The following is a 20,625-nucleotide window of genomic DNA, read 5'->3' as shown; positions in this document are numbered from 1 at the left end:
GTGTGTGTTGAGCAAGAAAAAAAAAAGCCAACATGTAACGATGATAGATGTCCTGCTTTATCATGTCAAAGCAGCAGACACAGCAGATACAATCAGGCACACACATTATAACACATTATAACACATTATAACACATCTAATCCTAAATGTAGCTAAAAGAGGTGATAACACTGAAAGAAAGAGAAAAGAAATATGAAGTGTAATGCAGCATGTGATGATTAAGATCCTCGACAGTTACTTTGTCAGTTATTGCAACTAAATGACCGAACACAGTGGTTAGACAAGCTGCTGACCCAGCAACAGTGTGTTTCATCTACCCACACTGAACATCTACTCATAGTGGTAAATGTAAGATGACAAACTGTATACACTCATTCCCTCACACTGAATGGGTGTGTGCACACAAGCAATGGATCAAACAGTGAGTTCCAGTCATGATATATTTCAATTAAGTGAGCGATAGGTATCCTAATCGGACATGTTGGCTTCAAATACTCTGGTTGATCACACCTCAGATGTAAATAAGGTGCAGAAATGTTGGGAATAACGTAATGTCAACAAATTCTGTGTACTAATAGAGCTAGAGAGTGGGACAAGCTTTTTCTGGTGCCCGTGGCTCCAGAAGTAAAAGTCCTATTCATTTTCCCCATAGTCGATATTACGCAATTCCCATTGGAGCACCTCCATGGCTTGGATCAGCATGAAACTCTTCAATCATCAGTCCAAATGATTAATAACCATTTTACAAATGAGCTAATTCCTTGATTAACAAAGGTTTACAGTACAAGCCAGTGGACATAAAAATTTGACTGAGAATTTAGATATGATCGATCCATTTTGACAAGTCACATGAGGAGCTAATGGCCGGTGAAAGCTAAAGATGACAGTGCTGAGAAAACTGAAAACATAATTTGCAGCTTAGCTAGTAAGCAGTTCAATTTTAAACAGCCAGTGTGTAGGATTTAGGGGGATCTACTGGCAGAATATAATAGAATATGATATTCTTAACTATGTTCTATTTCGTGTATTATCACGAAAGCCACTGTACTTTCTTCTACACACTTGAAAAAGGAGGGGTGAGGGGAGGGGTATTCAGTTGATTGCAATCTACAACCTCACCACTAGATGCCACTAAATCCTGTACGCCGTGCCTTTAAATTCTGGATCAGTTTTGATAAAATCAGCAGCTACGGCACTGTGTTTTGTTAAATGTAGAAATGAAGCATGTCAGAGTCCTTACTGTTCTGATTTGAGTTTCTGACTGGCTTCTTTTCCCTAGAAATAGCACCCAAGGCTCATGGGTATTGTACTGTGTAGACCTGTCCGTCATGTCAAAATGACAGACATTTGTCATAACAGAAACTGAAATAATTAAAAAAAGGTAGTCCATAACATCAACCCAATGGGTTGTTACATTATTAGGGAGAGGGGCAAATCTGAGTAAAAAATGGGGAAAAAACATTTCTGCAACCACTGATTCTTCCCCCTTTGCAAATATAGGAACCATACAGTATTGTACTGAAAGAGATGTGAAACAATGAATAATAAATTGAGTGCAGTTTGTACAGGCACACAAAACCAAAGGTCTAATCAAACAACATAAGTGAAAACACCTGCTCACCTTCCCACAACAGAATTTTAATCAACTTCATTGATACATACTGTATAAATAACACAGACGGAAACTGACTCTCAATACTGTGTCAAAAGCAAACATACAGGAAGACACATAAACAAAGCTAAACAACACCGCTGTTGTGTACAGAGAAGTGGATATGTATTATATACAAACAAAATACAACTATTCAGTAACAAGTGAAATTTTTAGTTTATACTGTATCGGGAGTTGTGGTCTGGTTGGTACTATGCATAGCAGACATCTTGACTTCTCATAGGAGGAAAAGCATGGTTGTTATTAATAACATAAAATATGGCTCCATTTTGTTCAAGTGTCCCAGTAAGATATGACCCTGAAACTGAAGCAATTAAATCAAATTTAGCCATTGTTAAACTTATTATGTTGTAACATTAATGAGAGCTCTTCAAATTAACACTAATATGTGTTTTCTAAACCACAGGAGGAATTCCAAAGTGAGCAATTTTGTGCCCAAGCTGCAGGCGCATCAATCAGAAAAGAGAGTGTTTATATCAAGGGAAGCTGTCTAGAAAGCCATACACATCAGTGACACAAAATAAAGGAGACTGACAAAAAGCTAAATGACATCCAACCTAATATAACCCACCATTGTAGTAACAATTGTTTACATTGAATTTAATTAAGTGTCTACATTATTTTGTCAGCCCCCTATATGATTTATATCCTATACAAGCAGGCTGAGGTACACATGAGAGAGCTGAATTAGAATTTAATTGCAGGGTTGTAAGTGCAATCTGTGGACATAATAGCAGAATGTTTTAATAGGAGATTCAATTAAAAAAAACAGGAAAAACATGAGACACTAAGGGGCCATATGTTCGCTTCTGCCTGGAAGTCTCTATTAAAAAACACATAAGTCAACAGATAGTTTCCAGATTAATCCCTCTGACATCTTTTAGTACCATACCCGAGCCCCCACGTGGGGAGTCTGCATAAATCGCATCCTGTTGGAGGTGATTGGACAGCATATTGATGATTGGCAGCAGGGTGGAGCGCAGTATGTACACTTTTATGTCGCCATTGGTTGTCTTTAATGGCCGCTCCTCCTTTAGACCACACACCATTGGCTTTGGGGGGCTTCGCAGAGCAGCCGGGAAGTTGTAGTTCTTTACAGCAGACGCACATCTGTAGTGCTTATTATCGACTAATATGAATTAAACTACACGTCCCGACGTCATGGTACGGGCTCTTATAATTGTTGTGAATATGTAATTGCGCTCGTACGGTTGGTTGCTTCTAAATTTGGCTTCGCAGGGGCAGGCTGCTACAGTCGGTGAGGTGGTCGCTCCTCCGGTGCTGTGAGAGGATGTCAGCATTAACGGCGGCTGTAGGAAATTAACCGACAAATGCGTGACGACGAGACGCCGTGGAGAAGCTCAGGCGCGGACAAGCGGGGTCATGATGTACCAGAAGTCGATGTTTTGTAGGGAAAATTAGAGAAAATAGAAGATTCGCTGTTAGTTGAGAAGGAGAATTTAAAGCTTTGTGTGCATAGAATAACGCGCTGGAGATTTTGGAGAAGACTGAGGCAACTCCTGCTTTGATTATCACGCTGAATGGACTTTAAAACACTGTCTTACTGTTTTTGACCGACCAAAGGTCCGAGGATGTTTTCGCTCTTCACGGAACCTGCACACAGCCCGCAAACCGGCCACTAACCGACCTTTTACGCACGGGGAAAGAGCCGTGCTCACACATTTTGTTTTCGTGCTTATGTGGATGAACTTTGCAATACATTTTTAATGATTCGAGATCTGAGCAAGATGTACCCCCCGGCACGGCATCCGGTAAGTAGAGAGCAGTAGCAGCCAAGGCAGTATGTCAAAACAGCGCAGATTAACAGCCGCGCGCCTGATGCGTAATCAGTTTAGATCAAGTTTCCGTGCCACTGCGCGCCCGCACGGACAATTGCGCTCATTGTCAAACTACTGCAGCTGTATGTGTGTATGAGTGAGTGTGTGTGTGTGTGTGTGTGTGTGTGTCTGAGTGTGCGTGGGTGAACGTGTAAAAGAGACTGAGTGAGACCAAAAGGCCATCCGTATCACAGAGGACTATTGTCATCTACAGTCTTGCCTCTGTCTGTGTGTCATGACACTGAACTTTGATGGCTCAGTTCTTCCTCTCTTCCCTCACATGCTGTTTTGGTTTGGGTTGAGGTCCCTCACCAGCCGGGACAGCCGTTCAAGTTCACTGTCACCGAGTCCTGCGACCGGATCAAAGGAGGAGTTCCAGTTCCTGCAAGCCCAGTATCACAGGTGAGAGTTCGAAAACATCCTCTCATCGACCATATATTTACAAAATATAATGAGACTTCCTGCATTGGGTGGAAGAGTGATTATATGTTTGATTTGTGTGTTATTCTGGGTCCATAGAGCTGCAGAATAATCGGTTAATCGATTATGTAATCTACAGACATTTATCAGGAGCAATTTAGATCAATTAATTCAAAGAAAATGGTTCCAGACGGTATTTCCTGGTTTTCTTACTCGTTGGTGGTAAAAACTGTTGGTCAGACAAAACAAGACATTTTTAAAAAAAAGTCACAATGGGCTCTGAGAATGTGTAATTTGCTGACATTAAACAGGCCAAATGATAAATCAAGGAAAAAATCAGGAGAATAATCAATAGTCAAAATAATCATTTGATGGCTTTAACCCATATTGTAAACTGAAGCCCCCAGATCAGAGTAGGAATAGCTTCATTTCTATGCTTTTGACCTGCCCTTCACCAGTTACGTGTCAGACCTACAGTCTGACTGAAATATTGGGAAACGCATGATGCAGTGCCATGAAATACAAAACTGGATTTGGTTGAGACATAAAACATGCTCGATGTGAGGTAAATACCCATTCGGACAGCCCATGAAATGATTCTCTTCAGATCCTACGGACAGGGCTGACACAGACTCCATGTTTGTCTCAGGTCACCATCTCTCACTGGTGACTAACCACAGGTAAACTCCCATCGACCTTGGTATGCACGTCTCACTCTGCGAGCGCAAGTGGCGTGAAATACTGTTTTTTACCCGACATGATGAAGTGTGAAATACATTGCTCGGGGAAGAACCGTGAGCACGATGCCAATGCATAATAATGGCTCACCTCTGGCCACCTTGTAATTATTGGCAGATCACCTGGTGAGATGAACCAGGGGTCCGGTCCAATCCTGGGGCTGAATGAGCTGAACCAAGGATAGTGTGTCTGCTGCATGTGTGTGATCAAACAGCTGCATACCAGTGAAATCCTAAACAGCAGATAGAAATTGATGTGGTGAAAAAAACGGAGTAAGGGTGGGATATACACACTGAATATACATCAGCGATTTCTTTAGAGATTTTTTGTTTTTATAGTTGTCAGGCTTTATTTAGAAAAACATAATATTACATGCCTGTGAGCCGATTAAACCAACTGGACACTGGGAAAAATCCATCGACATCCACCTTAAATTAAATCTCATATTTTTGAAAAGGATGACTTAATTAAGAGATTTAAAATCAGTCCTAACATTTAAATGTCTCCATTCATCTGTACTTGGCCTGTCAGTATCCTACTTTTACTTGCACCAGTTTGATAACATTACACACCTGATGATTTCCTCATAGTAAGTTGAACAAAAGCTTCCTGTGGTGATGTGATGCAGCTTTCCAGTAACAAACAACATCTGAAAGAGTTAAGCTTTTGTGTAACCACAGTTGTAAAATGGATCCTCATTATAGGGTTGCTTTTTTGTTGATGGTGCAGTTTGGGCTTCCACTCACACCGTAAGAATATATGATGAGGTTTGTGTGGTTGTCTATTGATCCATTAATTACTGCACTGTACCTGCTGAGTAAGTGTCTGCGTCTGCAGAGCAAACTGGTGTGATTCAAGGAGCACTTTTCTTCTTTTTTCTCTTTCTTTCCATTGTTGCACTCAAATTTAGAAATGCAAATTTAAAGGAACAGGATGTAGTCACTTAGATGCTCAGTATTCTACGAGTGGCCTTCTGCAGTTAAATGTTTTCAGTCAAATTTTGCTAATTTGTTTCATGTGATAAAAACATTAAAATGTGTTTGGTATCTTGTAGATTTAATAAGTTTATTTGGTGATTAATGTTTTCAGGTTTCTTTTTTTTCTTTCTTTTTTTCTTTTAACTTTTGAATGTGTGTAAGGATTGCAGTGGGTTTGATCATGCTTTTCCTTCTGCCTCACAGTCTGAAATTGGAGTGTGAGAAACTGGCCAGTGAGAAAACTGAGATGCAGAGACACTATGTCATGGTGAGTTTCATTGACTATCTCTGCATGTGTGTGTGTGTGCATGTGTGCATGAAGGTCTGTATAGTATATTTGGTGTGTGCAAAAAGAGGAACCGAGAGGACACGTTTGCCTGACCTTACTTTGATCTGTGTTTTTTTTTAAGTACTATGAAATGTCATACGGACTCAACATCGAGATGCACAAACAGGTAGGAAACAATTTGCTTTTTTTGGTTTTGTTTTTTTTTACTTTGAGTGTCAAAAGGAAGTAAAACTGATCCCACACTGCAGTAGGTGTCAAAGGGAAGCAGATGGTAAATAACCTCAAGATGAGTTTTTCGTTTTGAATTTTGATTTTAAAATCTGCACTTGCTGCAGGCCTAAACTGCTCCACCATGTTTTCCCAGGTCCCTCTGGTCTTGACAGTTTTGCTGAATTCTGCAGTAATACACATGTTTTAATCATGTTTACCTCCTTATAATGATCCCATTGCCTTTTTGTGGTCAACATATTCCTTGTCAGTGATATTCTAGCTAAGCATGTGATTTTCCTAAAAATGTCTACCCAGTGATCTTTGAAAAACCCAAAAGGTCATTTAACAACACTTACACCTCTTTCCTGAAGGTATTTCCAGAATCCTCAAAGACCAAAAACTTGTTCTGTTTACTGCATGTTAAAATATCATGCAGCAAACTACTTGGTTTCGTAATCCAAACAAGATGGTAGCCGCAAAATACACTCCTCCCTCCTCAATTTGTAAAATGTTAACCAAAATTACAAATTGTATCCTCAGTATTAGATATATTGTAGTTTCTTTATGATGATGTTTTACAAAATTAGTCATTTCTGGCTACCTGTATCAAGAAATATAGTTGCAGCTTGAGACGTGTATTAAAAGTGCAACAAACAGAATATTTGAATATTTTCATTCAAATAGTTAGAGGAGTCTCTGGAGATTCTGAGAGTATCATCAGACCAGTGGTAAGTTTTGTTAAACAATCTTCTGGGTTTTGTAAAGATAATTATTTTTAGGAAAATCTGATACTAAGCTGTGACTTGAATGTAGTGATACAACGCAGGAGGCACAAACTGAGGTTGGTGTTGAGGGAAAATCAGCCCAGAATTTATGTTAAAGACGACATATTTCATAATGGAGATCTGATTTATTTACAGGGTAAAAAAAAGAGCAGTGGTGAAGAATTTCTCCCATCTCTCATTGGTTCTATTTCAGCGTATTTTGTTGCCTCGTGAGGTTGAGTAGTAATTTCACATGTGAATAATAATTTCATCAGTTTAATTGAAAGAGAAAACGGGCTGAAAAATGACTTGAGCGAACGAGGATTTGGCCTTTAACGAGCCTTTACATTACTGCTGCCTTTTTTAAACACGGAGGGTCATTAGCATAAATGTCTGTGTTAACCACACATCAGCTGCCAGGCTAAATGGGCCACAGCTAACCAGCTTCACATTCATTTCCAGAGAAATGGTGTGTGCAGTGTGTAGTGTGTAGTGTAGTGTGAGTGTGTGTGCGTGCTTGTAAGTATGAGAGGATGTGATAAATGCTTGGTCTTTGTCTTGCAGTGTGTATGATTTTGTGTTTGTGTGTATCTATGATGCCTGTTTTCTTTGCTGTGTGTGTGTTGTGGTGTGTCTGTTCAACAGCCTGTATGTATACTGTACATGTGTTCTTGGTGTGTGTGTGTTTGTCTGTATGTACACTATTGTTGTTTATTTAGTTTTGTGTGCACTATTTGTGTATTTGTGTGTGTTGTGTGTGTGTATGTGCTCATATATTTTAGGTGTTTACTAGGGAGTGTGTGTTGGTGTTTGTATTTGTTTCTCTCTCTCTCTCTCTCTCTCTCTCTCTCTCTCTGTGTGTGTGTGTGTCTGTGTTTGTCTCTGTGCGTGAATGTTGCACACACACACAACTTTTTACTGGCACACTAATCAGACTTGTCTGATGAAATATGGGGTGTCTACCATAAATCCTGCTGTCTGCTGCTGTTTGTGTGTGTGTATCTGTATATGTGTGCTTGTGTGTGTGTGTGTTCGTGTTTATTGGGAGAAAGACAGAAAAAAATAAAAAGAGATAAAATGTGGACGGTGGCTCTGTGTGGTGCCCAGTGATTTCTGTCAGGAAACAGTTTTGGAGAGTGAATCCTTAATTTCTGCCAGCAGCCTGTGCGTGCCTGTTTCCACTGTGTGTGTGTGTGTGCTTGTGTGTGTTTGTGTGTGTGAGTTGTGGAAGCAAATGACTTTGATGTGCAGACTGTGTTTGTGTGCACTCTTACATCAGCATGCACGGGCATTAATGTGTGTTTCTATCCACGGCATTCGATATGATGATACGACGTGTGTGGGTCATTGAGTGGATGCTGAGATTGAACAGTAGGGGGTGGGGAGGTGGTGGCGTTGGTGATGTTGTTGGGGGAAATGGGTGGTGGGGTGGGGGTGGGTGGTTGTCGAGCTATAGTCCCATTAAGGTAGTCGGCCTCCGCTACCAAGCGAATTGCTAATATTGCTTGTTTAGCATTTTCTGAGGGTAATAGGCCCATTGATTTTTGGCTCTGCTCTCTGTTTTATTTACACAGAAGGGCTCTGGTGCCCGGGGAGTGAAATGTACCAACGCTCGTTAAAGAGAAATTGACTCGTAGACAGAGCAGAGGACGGGTGGGGGAGGCAGGGGAGGGATGGGGTGGGGGTGGGGGGATAAAGAGGGAGGAGGGCACGAGGGGTGTAGAGCATGGGACTGAGCGGCGAGAGGACAGCTAATCAATTGCAAATTAGCGAGACTGAAAGAGGAATGAGGCAAGCGAGGGATGGCGAGAAGAGGGGAAGGAGGAGGGAGGAGAAAGTGGTGAAAGAAGGAAGTAATAAGACGTTTTGATACTGGAGAATGGCAGTGTTTTCAATGAGATCTGACAACTCATTTTACTGCAGCGGATCAGGGGGCCATTTATTTCGTTTGGTGGATTTTTCTGCACACGTAATGTTGCACTTAGAAGAAGATTAAAAGCACATTGGAATCTTTAAATTGTAGTAAAAGAGATTTTAAATGACATCCTTGTAATTATCTCTTCATATATTATGTTTGCCTTATAAACCATAAACATTTTAACAATGTTCAGATTCAGGTTTTACTTCACTTCTATAGCCCACCAATTACCCTAGCATTTTGGATCTTGTTCTGTCAAGCCATTAAACCAAACTATGTAGTTGGGGTTTTACAGAGGGTTATGTGCCAGACTAGTTTTTGGCAGGGTGCAGTGACTTCCTGCAGTGACTGTTAATATTAAAAATCTTGGCTTTTTATCAAAAATTATTGAGTAATTATACAGTCATTTCTAACTAATTTCAAAAAAATTGTGGCCGTAAAAATCTCCCTTTTTGTTCCACAAATGCAGTTAGCAAATTTTGCAAAGAGTTGCATCATATTAACCAGAAACAAAATCTTAACATTAAGCACTCATTTTGCAGTTTGAGCAGCTTGTAGCCTGTCTTTAAAATGCCCTTTGTTTTTCCTCCCTGTCTCTCTCTACCTATCTCGCTGTGTCTTTCACACACCCACACACACATACTGTCACAAGGGAAAACAGCCTTTATATGGTGGGGTCCATTAGGTGTATTAGCTGGTGGTGAAAAGTGGTGCTGATGTGGTGCTTACAAAGCTCCACAGGGGAGATGGACATTTGATCTTCTATCTGACCCAATCTGACTCCAGGGCTCCTGCCTGATCTAATTTCTTTGTTGTTAGGAGTTGAAGTGGAGAGTATTTGAGCTGTTTTTTTTTTTTTTCATTCTTTTGGGCAACATCTATGGTGATAAGTGGTTATTGCTGGGGTGTTTTTGTGCCACACAAGCTCACCATGCTGTTATCTCACAGGGATCACTGTAATGCAATGAGCTGAAAGATTACAAGTAGGTTATCTCAGGTAAATAATGAAAGCATATTCAGTGGTAGATTCTGAGTTAGCCTCGTCTTGGTCTGTTCGCAGGCTATTCACACCATTTATTGCATGTTGTTGATCTGATCACAAGGGGCAAACCATAAAATAAGACATTTGATATTCTACATCCCCTCTCTGAGCTGCTGCTCACTGATTTTTCTCTTTTTTAACAGGAGGAACATTTCTCCAGTGACTCACATACAAGGTCAAAGATAAATTCAGCGCACATGATCTTACCTCAGAGGTTGCTGGGCTTTATGTGACCACAGAGTCCTTTAATCTAGCAATAAACTCCATGGATCGACCTGGTTTGAGTCCTAACCTTAGAGGACTCTCTGGCCAGTCGTTTCTTATTATTTATTCACTGTTAAGACAGTGACAGGTCCAGGTCAAAGTTAAGGCCTGTTCTCTGCAGAATCAAATTCTCCAGGTTTGCACAAACCACAGGACACTTTTCAGACAAAAAAGAGCCCTGCTTTTTTTGCTTTGGTGTCTGCAGTGTGAACAGACGTGTTTGCCAAACAGGCTGACATCCCTGCACTCTGGCCGACAGTCACGATTGTTTGCCACTGATGTAAAATGTCACCTGAAATTGTTTGTGTTGCCTCGTAGAAAAGCTTCTCCATTTCCTTTTCTGCTCCAGCGCTTGTGTTTCCATTTCTGTGCCAACATCTCAGGGTCAGCTCTTCAAAATGAATTGATTGGAGGTTCAGATTGTAGAGTTGTTAGTGGCTGATCTAGTAGCTTTAGAATCAACATTTTTACACTGATGTGTGTGTTTGACAACCTTTCAAAATAAAACCACTGCAGTTTTAAAGGTGGCATCAGAAATTTTGCGAGTTGTAGCCTGTTAGCTACAAAATAAGTTATTTCTCAAAATGCTGTTAAAGCAACACTGTGGAACAGGAATTGAGGAGTTTGATAGGTGATGTTGTTCCAGTTGTGGTGGAGTCCTCCTATGTTCAGATGGATGTGGCAACAACTTATGTAGCACAATCCTCCTCCACAGTCCCCACTCCTGTAGTAGTCTGCCACCCCTTCACAGCCTCGTTGAACATCTGTTTCTTTTTTCACTTCTTCAGCTGCAGGATTGGTGTGCCTTATGGAGGTTTGACAAATGAATCCTCAGCTGTAAAATTCTAAGCACCTAACACTGCTGTTGAGCAAGGCACTTAAACCCCAACCAAGTGCTTCAGTGGAGTTTCTCAAAGGCTAATATGTACTGGGCAGCTCCCCGGTGTGCATGAATGTGAAGCAGAACCAAACTGAAAAAGGGCATGTGTGCACAGCAAGTCTTCCATGGATAAACGTTAAATATAAAATGAAAATGTCAGTGTTTTAGGTTGTGTGTGCAGCTGTAGCTCTGTTTTAATCACAGGTAATCTGAGCTGCAACCCTCCCTCGAGTTTCCCCATCTGTCTGACACTAAATGGCTAACTCTACTGATAGTTGGCATTCTGTGTCTGATTCTTTACATTCATGGCCTCTGAAGTCGTGTACTTAAAAGCTCCTTACAACACTTACTACTATTCAAGACAAAAACATCACCAGAAAGACTGAGAGCCCTTGAATGTTGAAGACCTCATCGTAGTTTGTGTCGCATTAAATGAAAGATGTCAATGCTTGATGAATCAATGCACTCAGTGGAACCATTTTGAGTGCATTACCCTTCAAATTGGAGGCTGACTGAAAATATCTGAAGAGTTAATAAGACTATGTTTGTAGTGGTGATTCTGCCATTTTGTTTGGTTTTTCAGTTTGTCTACTGTCTGGCTGACTGCATTTTTGGAAAACATGGCTGCCTTTTCTTCTTACACATCTTTTCTGCAGCATCTACCCTAAACTGGCAAAACCTTGCAGCTTCTTTGGCCTCAGTAAAGATTAAGTCATGCATGTAAAAGTCAGCTTTTAGCGCCTGAACTGCTGGCCTGTAACACTGAACTCATCCAAAGTATTAGACATAATAGTTAAGAATAAACTTAATTTATCTAGCACTGCTGTATTTAAAATGAAGCATAAAGTACTTTTTAAAAGTAATGCTTGCTTTGCTTTCCGTGTAATGTCAGTAAGCATATTATTGCTTTCTGATCTAAAATCGGGTGTCTTGTGTCTTCAGCTGAAGTGACTAGTCGATTAATGTTATTCACAGTCACAAACAGATGAAAAGACTCTCTGTTATGTACTTATGTATGTATTTAGTCTTACAAATAGCGATGGTGGTGTTCATCCCCATGTGCCCATTAGTATGTGTTTCTGTGTGAGTCTGTGTCTTTTGTCTGTGTTTGTGTTTGGATTTGAGTTGCACTGCTAGCACTCCCTCTGGGACAGTGGATCAGACAATTTCCTGTTTTAAAAAAAATTCCTACCTGATGTGTGGAGAGAGAGTGCTGTATAATCTTTAAAAGCCAACCCTTGGGTTCAGTAAAAACATCTGATGAATACAGAGAAGGCTGTGGAGGTATGTGTCTGTGTGCACATGGTTGTGTTTATGTGCACATCATCCTGCTGCAGTGTTGCTTGTGCTTCTGTCTGAAGGGTTTGTATCAGTGGGTTTGCTCTCATGGCCTCTGGGGCCTTCTGTTACCACTGATACCAGAGCAAAGTTCACCTCTGTCAAGGTTATATAAATGAAACAACTGCCTGTCGAGGTTAGAGATGTAGCTTCTTCTGCATTTGTATTGGACTTGGAGGAATTACCTCAGTTCTCATTCTTGTTTTTTTTTAAATGTTGGCTCTTAATGTAGCTGATTAAGTCGACAGAAATCTCGTGGCACGTGGCACGTGGCTCGTGGCTCGTGTTTTCCTTGAGCTGTCTGCTCAAGTGGACTACTCTCCATGTGCTCCTCCAAATTCTCAAGTGGGCCAAATCCTGGGTTTATATTCACAAATCATCCATTACGCTGATGGTGATTGATGTTCAGGGAGTGCATCAGTAGAGTAACCTTCCAGAGATACTGAAGGATAAGTGATGTAGCCTGATTGATGCTGCATTTTTGAGGGTGATTGTGATTTCAATATTTTGGAGATTCAAAAACATTTTTTTTTAAGATAAGCATATAACATAAACAAAAAATCTTGATACAGATTTCTTAGATTTTTTTTGTAAGAAATGTAACCAAGATGCATAAGGAATGTGACATTTTACTGTGGTCTCAGATGGACATACTTATTGACAACAAATACACCAGTACCAATATGCCTGCAGAAACTGGAAGTGGGGTATGGACGTTTGACTGTCTAACTGAAGTTAGTGCCAAATCTTGCTGACAAAATTGTCTCTCAGATAATTTTAAAAAGTCACAAATCTTGTCATTGCGGTGGTTCTGATAAATTGCCTCAATTGATGTCATTTGTGTCGGCATTGCTTTGGGCTGAAGATTGAAAATGAAAAAAATCTTGGGGTGTGGATTTAGACAGAGGTGAGTTTAACAGACCTCTGTAGCCCACTCCTCATCACTGTTTTAAGCAAGAGACATGAGGCTACATCAGCTGCTACCAGTATAACACACCTAAATCTTTAATTGGTGCACTCAGTCATCGAGTTGCATTGTGGGTAATGACCGCAACAGTTTGAAAGAAGAGAAATGTATGGAATAAAAAGACAATATCTCTGGTTCTGTCTTTGCTTAAAATAATGTCTTTGTTCCGTGTCTCTGGCTTTCACTGGACAGACACATTTACTTTTATTCCATTATTCTGTCATGAATGGTTTAGATGGAGGGGTACACAGTAAGCCTTTGGCATCTCCTGTCTGTCCTGAGTCTCAATATCTCCAGTGTGTGTGCATATGTTTCTAGCAAATTTGCAAAATTGCTATTTGCTTGCTTTTTATGAGGCAGCTAAAAAATGTAAAGATTTATCTTAAGAAACAGTTGGATGAACAACTCAAGATTATTTTTTTAAAAAAGGTGCTATCTTTTGAAAATTTTAACATTGGTATCAACTGATGTGTGTGTTGGGTTGAGTTGTTGGTGTACATTTATATACAGAGATTATCAGCATTGCTAGTAACTATCTGCAAGATCACAAGGCCAGAGATGCAATGTTCTGCATCAAGAATGATTATCATGTAGCTTCAGTGAGAGCTACTTGAAAATGAAATATTTAACTGTAATAAGTAGTATAGAGGAGCACAAAAAACCTTGTCTTTCCATGTGTGAGTGTGGGTGTGTTTGTGTATACAGTATCTCTGTTTGTATTTCTATGAGTGGTTCAGGTACAGATTCCTGTCCTGAAGCCTTTTACAGCTCCACATACAACATAATGACTAGCAATAATTGTAGTGACAACAGCAATAACAGAGTGTGCAGGCTGGCTGTAGCCTACTCTGCTGCAAAGCGAATGTGTGTTATTGTCATGGGAAATGTGAAAAGGTTTATGTGTGTTTGTCTGTGGAGGTGTAGCCACTAAAAATGTGTGGTTTGGACGACTGGATTGGAGGGAACCTGAAAACTTGAAATCTTAGTCACTAAAATGTAACCTGTTATCATTTTTATCCAGGCGTGTGTGTGATTTCTATGAAGCTTTTTTGTGCACAGCAGATTAGCAGAAATTAACACCACTAAATCCCTCCCTGACTGACAAGTAAACATTGATGTTTTTGTCTAAGTGTGGATAGTTCATGAGAAAAAATAAGAGCATGATTCAGACTTGGCTGATACTACCTGCTTTATAGTAATCGCTCAATGATAAAGTTGTGCGAGGTTTGTTTTGGTGACATTGATGCTCATTACTGTGGTGTTTCTGCACTGCAATTCCCAGAGATCACCCTCAAATCAAACAGTGTGGGTGGCACTTAGATATCTTTTTCCCCCCTGCATTTTCCTACAGATGAAGTTTGAGTTTCTGTTTGTTTTGCTCTTTTCATGGTATTTGCTGCTCATGCTGTCCTCCCAGCTCTTCTCTTGTTAATTACAATACTTAGCTAAACTTCCTGAAATTTAAAATGCAACAACCTCCTGAGAACCAAAAGATATGTCTTGGGAAAAACCCATCAGACCTTAGGTGTTTCTAAGAGCAAATCCAAAGCCTTTCAACAACAGAGTATACATCAAATTACTGTTGTTTCATATCAGCTGGCCTAGATACTGATATAGATACTTATGTTGAAAAAATGTAGGTTATTACTTTAGTTTAACACACATTAAAGTGCGCTGACGTGAGCAGTTGTGGGTTGTGTGCAGAGGACGACTGTCTTCTTCTCTGTTGGTGAATTTGAAGATGAATGTGTTTTCAGCGCCCACCTCTCTGTCTTGCAGGCGGAGATCGTCAAACGGCTGAACGCAATCTGCGCCCAAGTCATCCCCTTCCTCTCTCAAGAGGTAAGACTCAAAAATGCCTGTCACTGTGAGTTAAGACGGAGGTGGGTGAGAGAGTGAGAAAGACAGAGAGAGAGAGAGAGAGGGAGAGAGAGAAAGGAAAGAAGATAGGAACCATAGAAGGAGGAGAAGAAGTGTGTGGTGGATTGTGAGGCAAAACAGACAGATATGGATACACATGCATGCACACTAGCATATACACACACACACACACCACACACGCACACACACAGATTATCCTGGGCTAATCCTCCCTGCTCGGGATAGGCAGATATGCTCTGAACTTATTAAATGTCTCCCACTAACATATGCAGGAGCCAGTGGCTGAGTGTGTGTGTGTGTGTGTGTGTGAGAAAATTCTTTTGTGTTTGAGTTTATTTTGTGTATGTGTGTATATTTGTCCATCTGAATGCACATTAGAATGTGTTAAAATACACTGTAAACATGTGCACGTACAGTAGTGGGTGTGAGAAGACTGTTTTGTACAGTGTGTTTATTATGAAATCTTTAGGTGAGAGTGTGTGTGTGTGTGTGTGTTTGACTGTGTGTCTGTGTATGTGTGTTTAGCTGATAAATCCTTCCTCTGGAGGAGTTGAAAGTGTGTATGTGTGCATGTGTGTTTGTGTGTGTGTGCGTGTGTGTGTGTGTGTGTGTGTGTGTGTCTGTGTGTTGAGGGGTGGGAACAGCAGGAAGGAGTGAGTGTGGACGCCAAAGCTCTCCTCCAGATTAGCCATGGATTAGGAGGGTTTAGGGTGGATTAGGAATAATGGCATTAGACTGTGGTGCTGCTACACAGCCCTGAGGCCCGCAGAGAGGGGAGGCAGGGAGAGGAAGCAGCTTTCACTGCTTTGTTTTGATGCACAGCCTCGTTTACTGGGTGTGCATATGAATGTAACACAATCATATTATTATTGTGCAGCAAATCACGTCAACTGTGTTTGCATGTGTTTGTGAGAGTTCTTTGTTTTATTTTTATTTCTGTCATTTTCTGACGTTGTTCCTTCCTGCGGTTTGTTAATTGTTTTGACAGTAGCATTGTTTTCACCAGTAGGATGATGCGTCAGTCAACCTCCTGTATCCAGGAATAATTGCTCAGAAATATTTTACCCATATAAGAACCAATATTACCATAGAATCATGCATAATACACATAATTGAGATTGGGCATCAATAGATGGGGTTAGATCTTACATCTTATTTACTAGTAGTATCAAAAACTGACAGGTAACTAAAGTTGGTACTGAATCCTGGGTGATAGTCTTGTTATTCTCATTCTTTGATGAGTTATCTCTTAACTTAAATCATGATTTTGCCAAATCTGTAGACCTGCATTTGTATTCAGCAAGTAATGAAACAGAATAAAGTACTTTAGTAAAAAGTAAAGTTTTGATATCTATACCAAAACTAAATTACAGTTTAATTTAGCTAGACTGTCGTTTTTAAATTAATCAAATTCATATCTTCAGTCATGTGAATTTTTTTGACAGTGTTATGACTAAAGTAATCGTTGAAGTTGGTCTCCGTCAGTGATCAGTTGCTGTGAAACTGCATTTTACTAACAGCAGTGTTTTAGATGTTTGTTTCATGTGTCATGTTACAGTGTAAACTGTAAACAGGTAAACTCTGATGGCAGTGTAATGAAATGAAAAGCATCTGTATTTGCTGAAATGACAATTTGTGCAAAAAAAAAAGGTATTGTCCATCCCACACCTATAATTATTAGAATAACTGGTAATAATGGTATGAAAGCTGTTTGCCAATATTCGTCAGAGCGATGGATCTTTTTTTGTGTGTGTGTCACGTTCAGGCAGGTTAGACTCAGTCTGCAGAGGTGTAGCTGAACTCGATGGTCAGGTTCATTTCCACACCTGATAAGCTCTTTCATCTCTGGCCTACTTTGATGTTTTTCTCTTCTGGATGAATCTTGCTGCTCTCTCTCTCTCACTGCCTGGATCTGTCTTTCTCTCTCCCTCTGTACCCTCTGGATTACTTTGCCCTGTTAGCTGTCTGTCTCTCTGGGTATCTGTCTCTTCCTCTTCCTCCCTCTAAACATGCCTGTTTTTTTATCTTGAAGTTTTTAGCAGCTACACCAGACTGGGTAGAAAACAGACAACAGCACTGCGTAGTATGCATAGTTTCTGGTTATAGTTGTTGTTCCATGCAGTGATTTACTCACACACCGGGCTTTTCCATCAGACATTGTCGGTGTTAATATCAGGATGTTTGGCCACTCGTCCCACAGTATATCTTGGATCCATTAGCAAACATGAACTGCTCCACTGGACCTCCCTCTGTTTGGTTTTTAAATTCTGCTCCCCAAAGAAGAAATTAACTGGCCTGTGCAAGTTACACTTGACCAGCTAATAACACCCTAATTAGCTGCTCATTTTCTCTGTCCGGTGAGTTTTAATGAACGCTCTGGTGAGTATCAGATTGTGAGGAGGAGCACTTGTTTCACCAAATAATGAGCAAACTGCAGTGATGACTCAGAGGTGTCTTGGGTTCTTGTCTGATGGCATTTAAACTAGTTCTGGTGAGAGCTTTGGATTTTAACAGCATGGTGGATGCCTTTGTCCAGAAAATATCTGGTTCAAAGTACAGTAAGGTACTGTAGCTCACTCTGTTACTGCACATTCATGGCTGGTGTAATGAGATGAACAGCAGTTTGTCAGGTTACATGATGCTCTGCTGTTTGATGAGTGTATATCAGGCTGTGTAAAGTTTTGGTGATAGCTACTTGGTGAAAACTGCCAGTTAGCTGTGATTCATGTTTGATAGAAAGGAGTTAGGCCGATGGATTGTAAATTTTTCAGGAGAAAAAAAGTGAGTTGGTAGGCGACTCACAGGTGTGCAGCAGCTTTTTTGATAAACAGTATTACCATCTTATGTTGCAGCTCTTTCTGTTTGTGCACAGATGACATGATCTTCATCACCCCTCTTAAAAGTCCAGATGTCTGAATTCAGCAAATGTTTCTTTTCTCTGTCTTGGTTGTTGTTTCAGTGTCTCTCTCTCTCTGATTTTCGTTGTCTGTGTGTGTGTCTCTCTCAGCACCAGCAGCAGGTGGTGCAGGCAGTGGAGAGGGCCAAGCAGGTCACCATGGCTGAACTCAACGCCATCATAGGAGTGGGTGTATTGCACGCATACACACACACACACACACACACACACACACAAATATATACAGAAACAGAAGATGCTGTGAGACGGATATAGCAGAGATAAATGTTGAAAAAGTGGTACAGGGAGAATAATATGAAGAAGAAAGTGTGGAACTAATGCTGAAGGACATGCAGTTTATTGCATCCTCTTAAAGAGACACATGAATAGATCAAATGCATCTCCAACAACAAAGATAAGCAAGTTTTAAATCTGTTTACTTATGTATCACAAAGTCAATAGATTGGCGACACAAGTCAGTTTATCTATAAAGATAACAATGTAATACAGTAGAATACATTTTAATGAATGGTTTAGTCATTCACAAAGCACTTCTGCAGAGATTAAGCATTGATTGAATTGCATGGTAGATATCATCAGCCAAACTTAGCTAATCGAGACATTATCAGAATGCCATTAATGGTTATTATTAAAACAATACTTGCTGATGGTATTGTTCTTAGATTTTTTAAAACTTTAATTGAAATTACTAAATTATTACATACTCCCCCACACAGTCTAGTTCAATGTTGGTATATTTATTTATAATGTTCTTAGTCTGCTCAGACCTTCAGCACACTGACATGTTGTAAATGAACAAATAAACCAACAGTAAACGAGACAGTGTGGAATATTTTTTTCATATTTATTCAAGTTGTGCTTTCCTCCAACACAGCTGTCACATATTCAAATGTCCAGACCCCTGGTATACACAGACGTCTTTTTTGAGGAGACTTAGATTTCTTAAATGTGTTTCAGGTACCATATGGTGCTGCTAGTTAGCCTTCGCTTTTATTTTGTCTTTCTCTCTTCGGTTCTTCATCCTGTCTGCCTCTTCATCCCAGCTACTTGTTTGTACTTAAGTCATGCAGAGTGCTTCAAGTCAAACTGTAGCATTAATCAGTGTTTCTGTGTGTGCTTCAGCAGCAGCAGCTCCAGGCTCAGCACCTCTCCCATGGCCACGCCATCCCTGTCCCACTCACACCGCACCCCGCTGGCCTCCAGCCCCCCCTACCCCCCGGGGCCAGTACTGCAAGCCTGCTGGCGCTCTCCTCTGCCCTGAGTCACCAGCTGCCACTCAAAGACGAGAGGAAACACCACGATAACAACAATGAACACCCGAGAGGTAAGGCCTGCTCTGTATGTCTTGTACAGTTAGGTGTTGATATGTTTCTATATGCCTGATTCTGTACAAGTGTGTGTGCCTTCATGTCTTAAGTCTTAACATTAACATTAATAAGTCTTAACATGCATCACTGCCTCTTGATGTGTTAAACAGTCACAGTGTGAAGTTTTGTTTTCGTTTGGTTACTTCCTCCTCCATTTTGATTTAATAAAAATACTAATTTAAATTCTAGGAATAATGCAAACACATAAGAGGGTGATATATGAGTTTTAACTAAATTGTTGCATCATGCTTAGTTTTATCTGTGAATCCTGGAATCATATTAAATTACAGCTTTATGAAGTTGCTCTTTCTTTCCTCCCTACATCCACTGACAGGTTATTCATCTAGATAAAGGCAAAGATATACATTTTTTATGCAAGATATTTTAAAACACAATAACACAAAATTACAAGGTGTTTTGGTTCATTCATAAGCAGAAGATAAATAATGTTTAATAGACATAAATACTGACACTGTTGTTGTTTTGTTCAATTAATGATCTCAAACAAATGTTAAGTGTCTAGAATATTCAAAGTTAGCATTAGCATTATGTCACCACTTATACTGGCTGATGCTTAATTGTTGGTACTCTGAATGGACAGCAGTTAAAGCTATTGAAAACTGATTTGTCATTATGCCATTTTAATTGGCCAACCACCACAATGCCTCTTTTCTCGTGTACTCACAGAACGCCTCTAATTCTTCTCTGTGCTGACTTTGAGCTCAAGCATTTAATTACTGTACACAGAGACTGTGTGTGTGTGTGTGTGTGTGTGTGTGTGATAGAAACAGTCTGTGCCAGGTCTTGATTACTCTGTTGCAGCGTGGTTGTGAGGGTTTTTACAGTGCAGCAGAGTAGTTAACCTTGCCCTGTAGCCACAGTAAAGCTAACAGCTGCTAACTCGGGTAATACTCACCCTGATTAGGAGCACAATCAATAACAATGCAATTCCATCTCCAGCTGAGTTCCTGAGAATGAGTGTGCATGTAGGGAAGAAGAGGCTTCGTTATTTGTCTCTTTAGATGAATGCATTTCTTTGCTGTAATTTATACTGTTGCAAATTTGGTAACTTTGATGCCAACTTTAGTGTCATTTTGACACTTGGGCTCCTTAATTTACAAGCCAGAAACATTTTATGGACAG

At 40.2% G+C, this 20,625-nt stretch overlaps 1 protein-coding gene across 1 annotated transcript in view; it reads left to right on the top strand.

Annotated features, from left to right (window-relative positions):
- Positions 1 to 2,786: 2,786 nt before the first annotated feature.
- Positions 2,787 to 20,625, top strand: part of LOC108881094 (transducin-like enhancer protein 4) — a 35,862-nt gene continuing 18,023 nt past the window's right edge. Inside the window, 8 exon segments of the mRNA XM_018672898.2 lie at positions 2,787 to 3,444; positions 3,814 to 3,873; positions 3,875 to 3,912; positions 5,850 to 5,913; positions 6,056 to 6,100; positions 15,097 to 15,159; positions 18,206 to 18,280; positions 19,238 to 19,439. Of these exon segments, the coding sequence (XP_018528414.1) occupies positions 3,400 to 3,444; positions 3,814 to 3,873; positions 3,875 to 3,912; positions 5,850 to 5,913; positions 6,056 to 6,100; positions 15,097 to 15,159; positions 18,206 to 18,280; positions 19,238 to 19,439 (592 nt within the window). The 5' untranslated portion in view covers positions 2,787 to 3,399.

The sequence above is a fragment of the Lates calcarifer genome, linkage group LG13, assembly GCF_001640805.2.
Source record: "Lates calcarifer isolate ASB-BC8 linkage group LG13, TLL_Latcal_v3, whole genome shotgun sequence".
In the NCBI taxonomy this organism is placed as follows: Eukaryota; Metazoa; Chordata; class Actinopteri; family Centropomidae; genus Lates; species Lates calcarifer.
The sequence above is the reverse complement of the archived record's forward strand: the minus strand, read 5'-3'. Positions and strand labels throughout refer to the sequence as shown.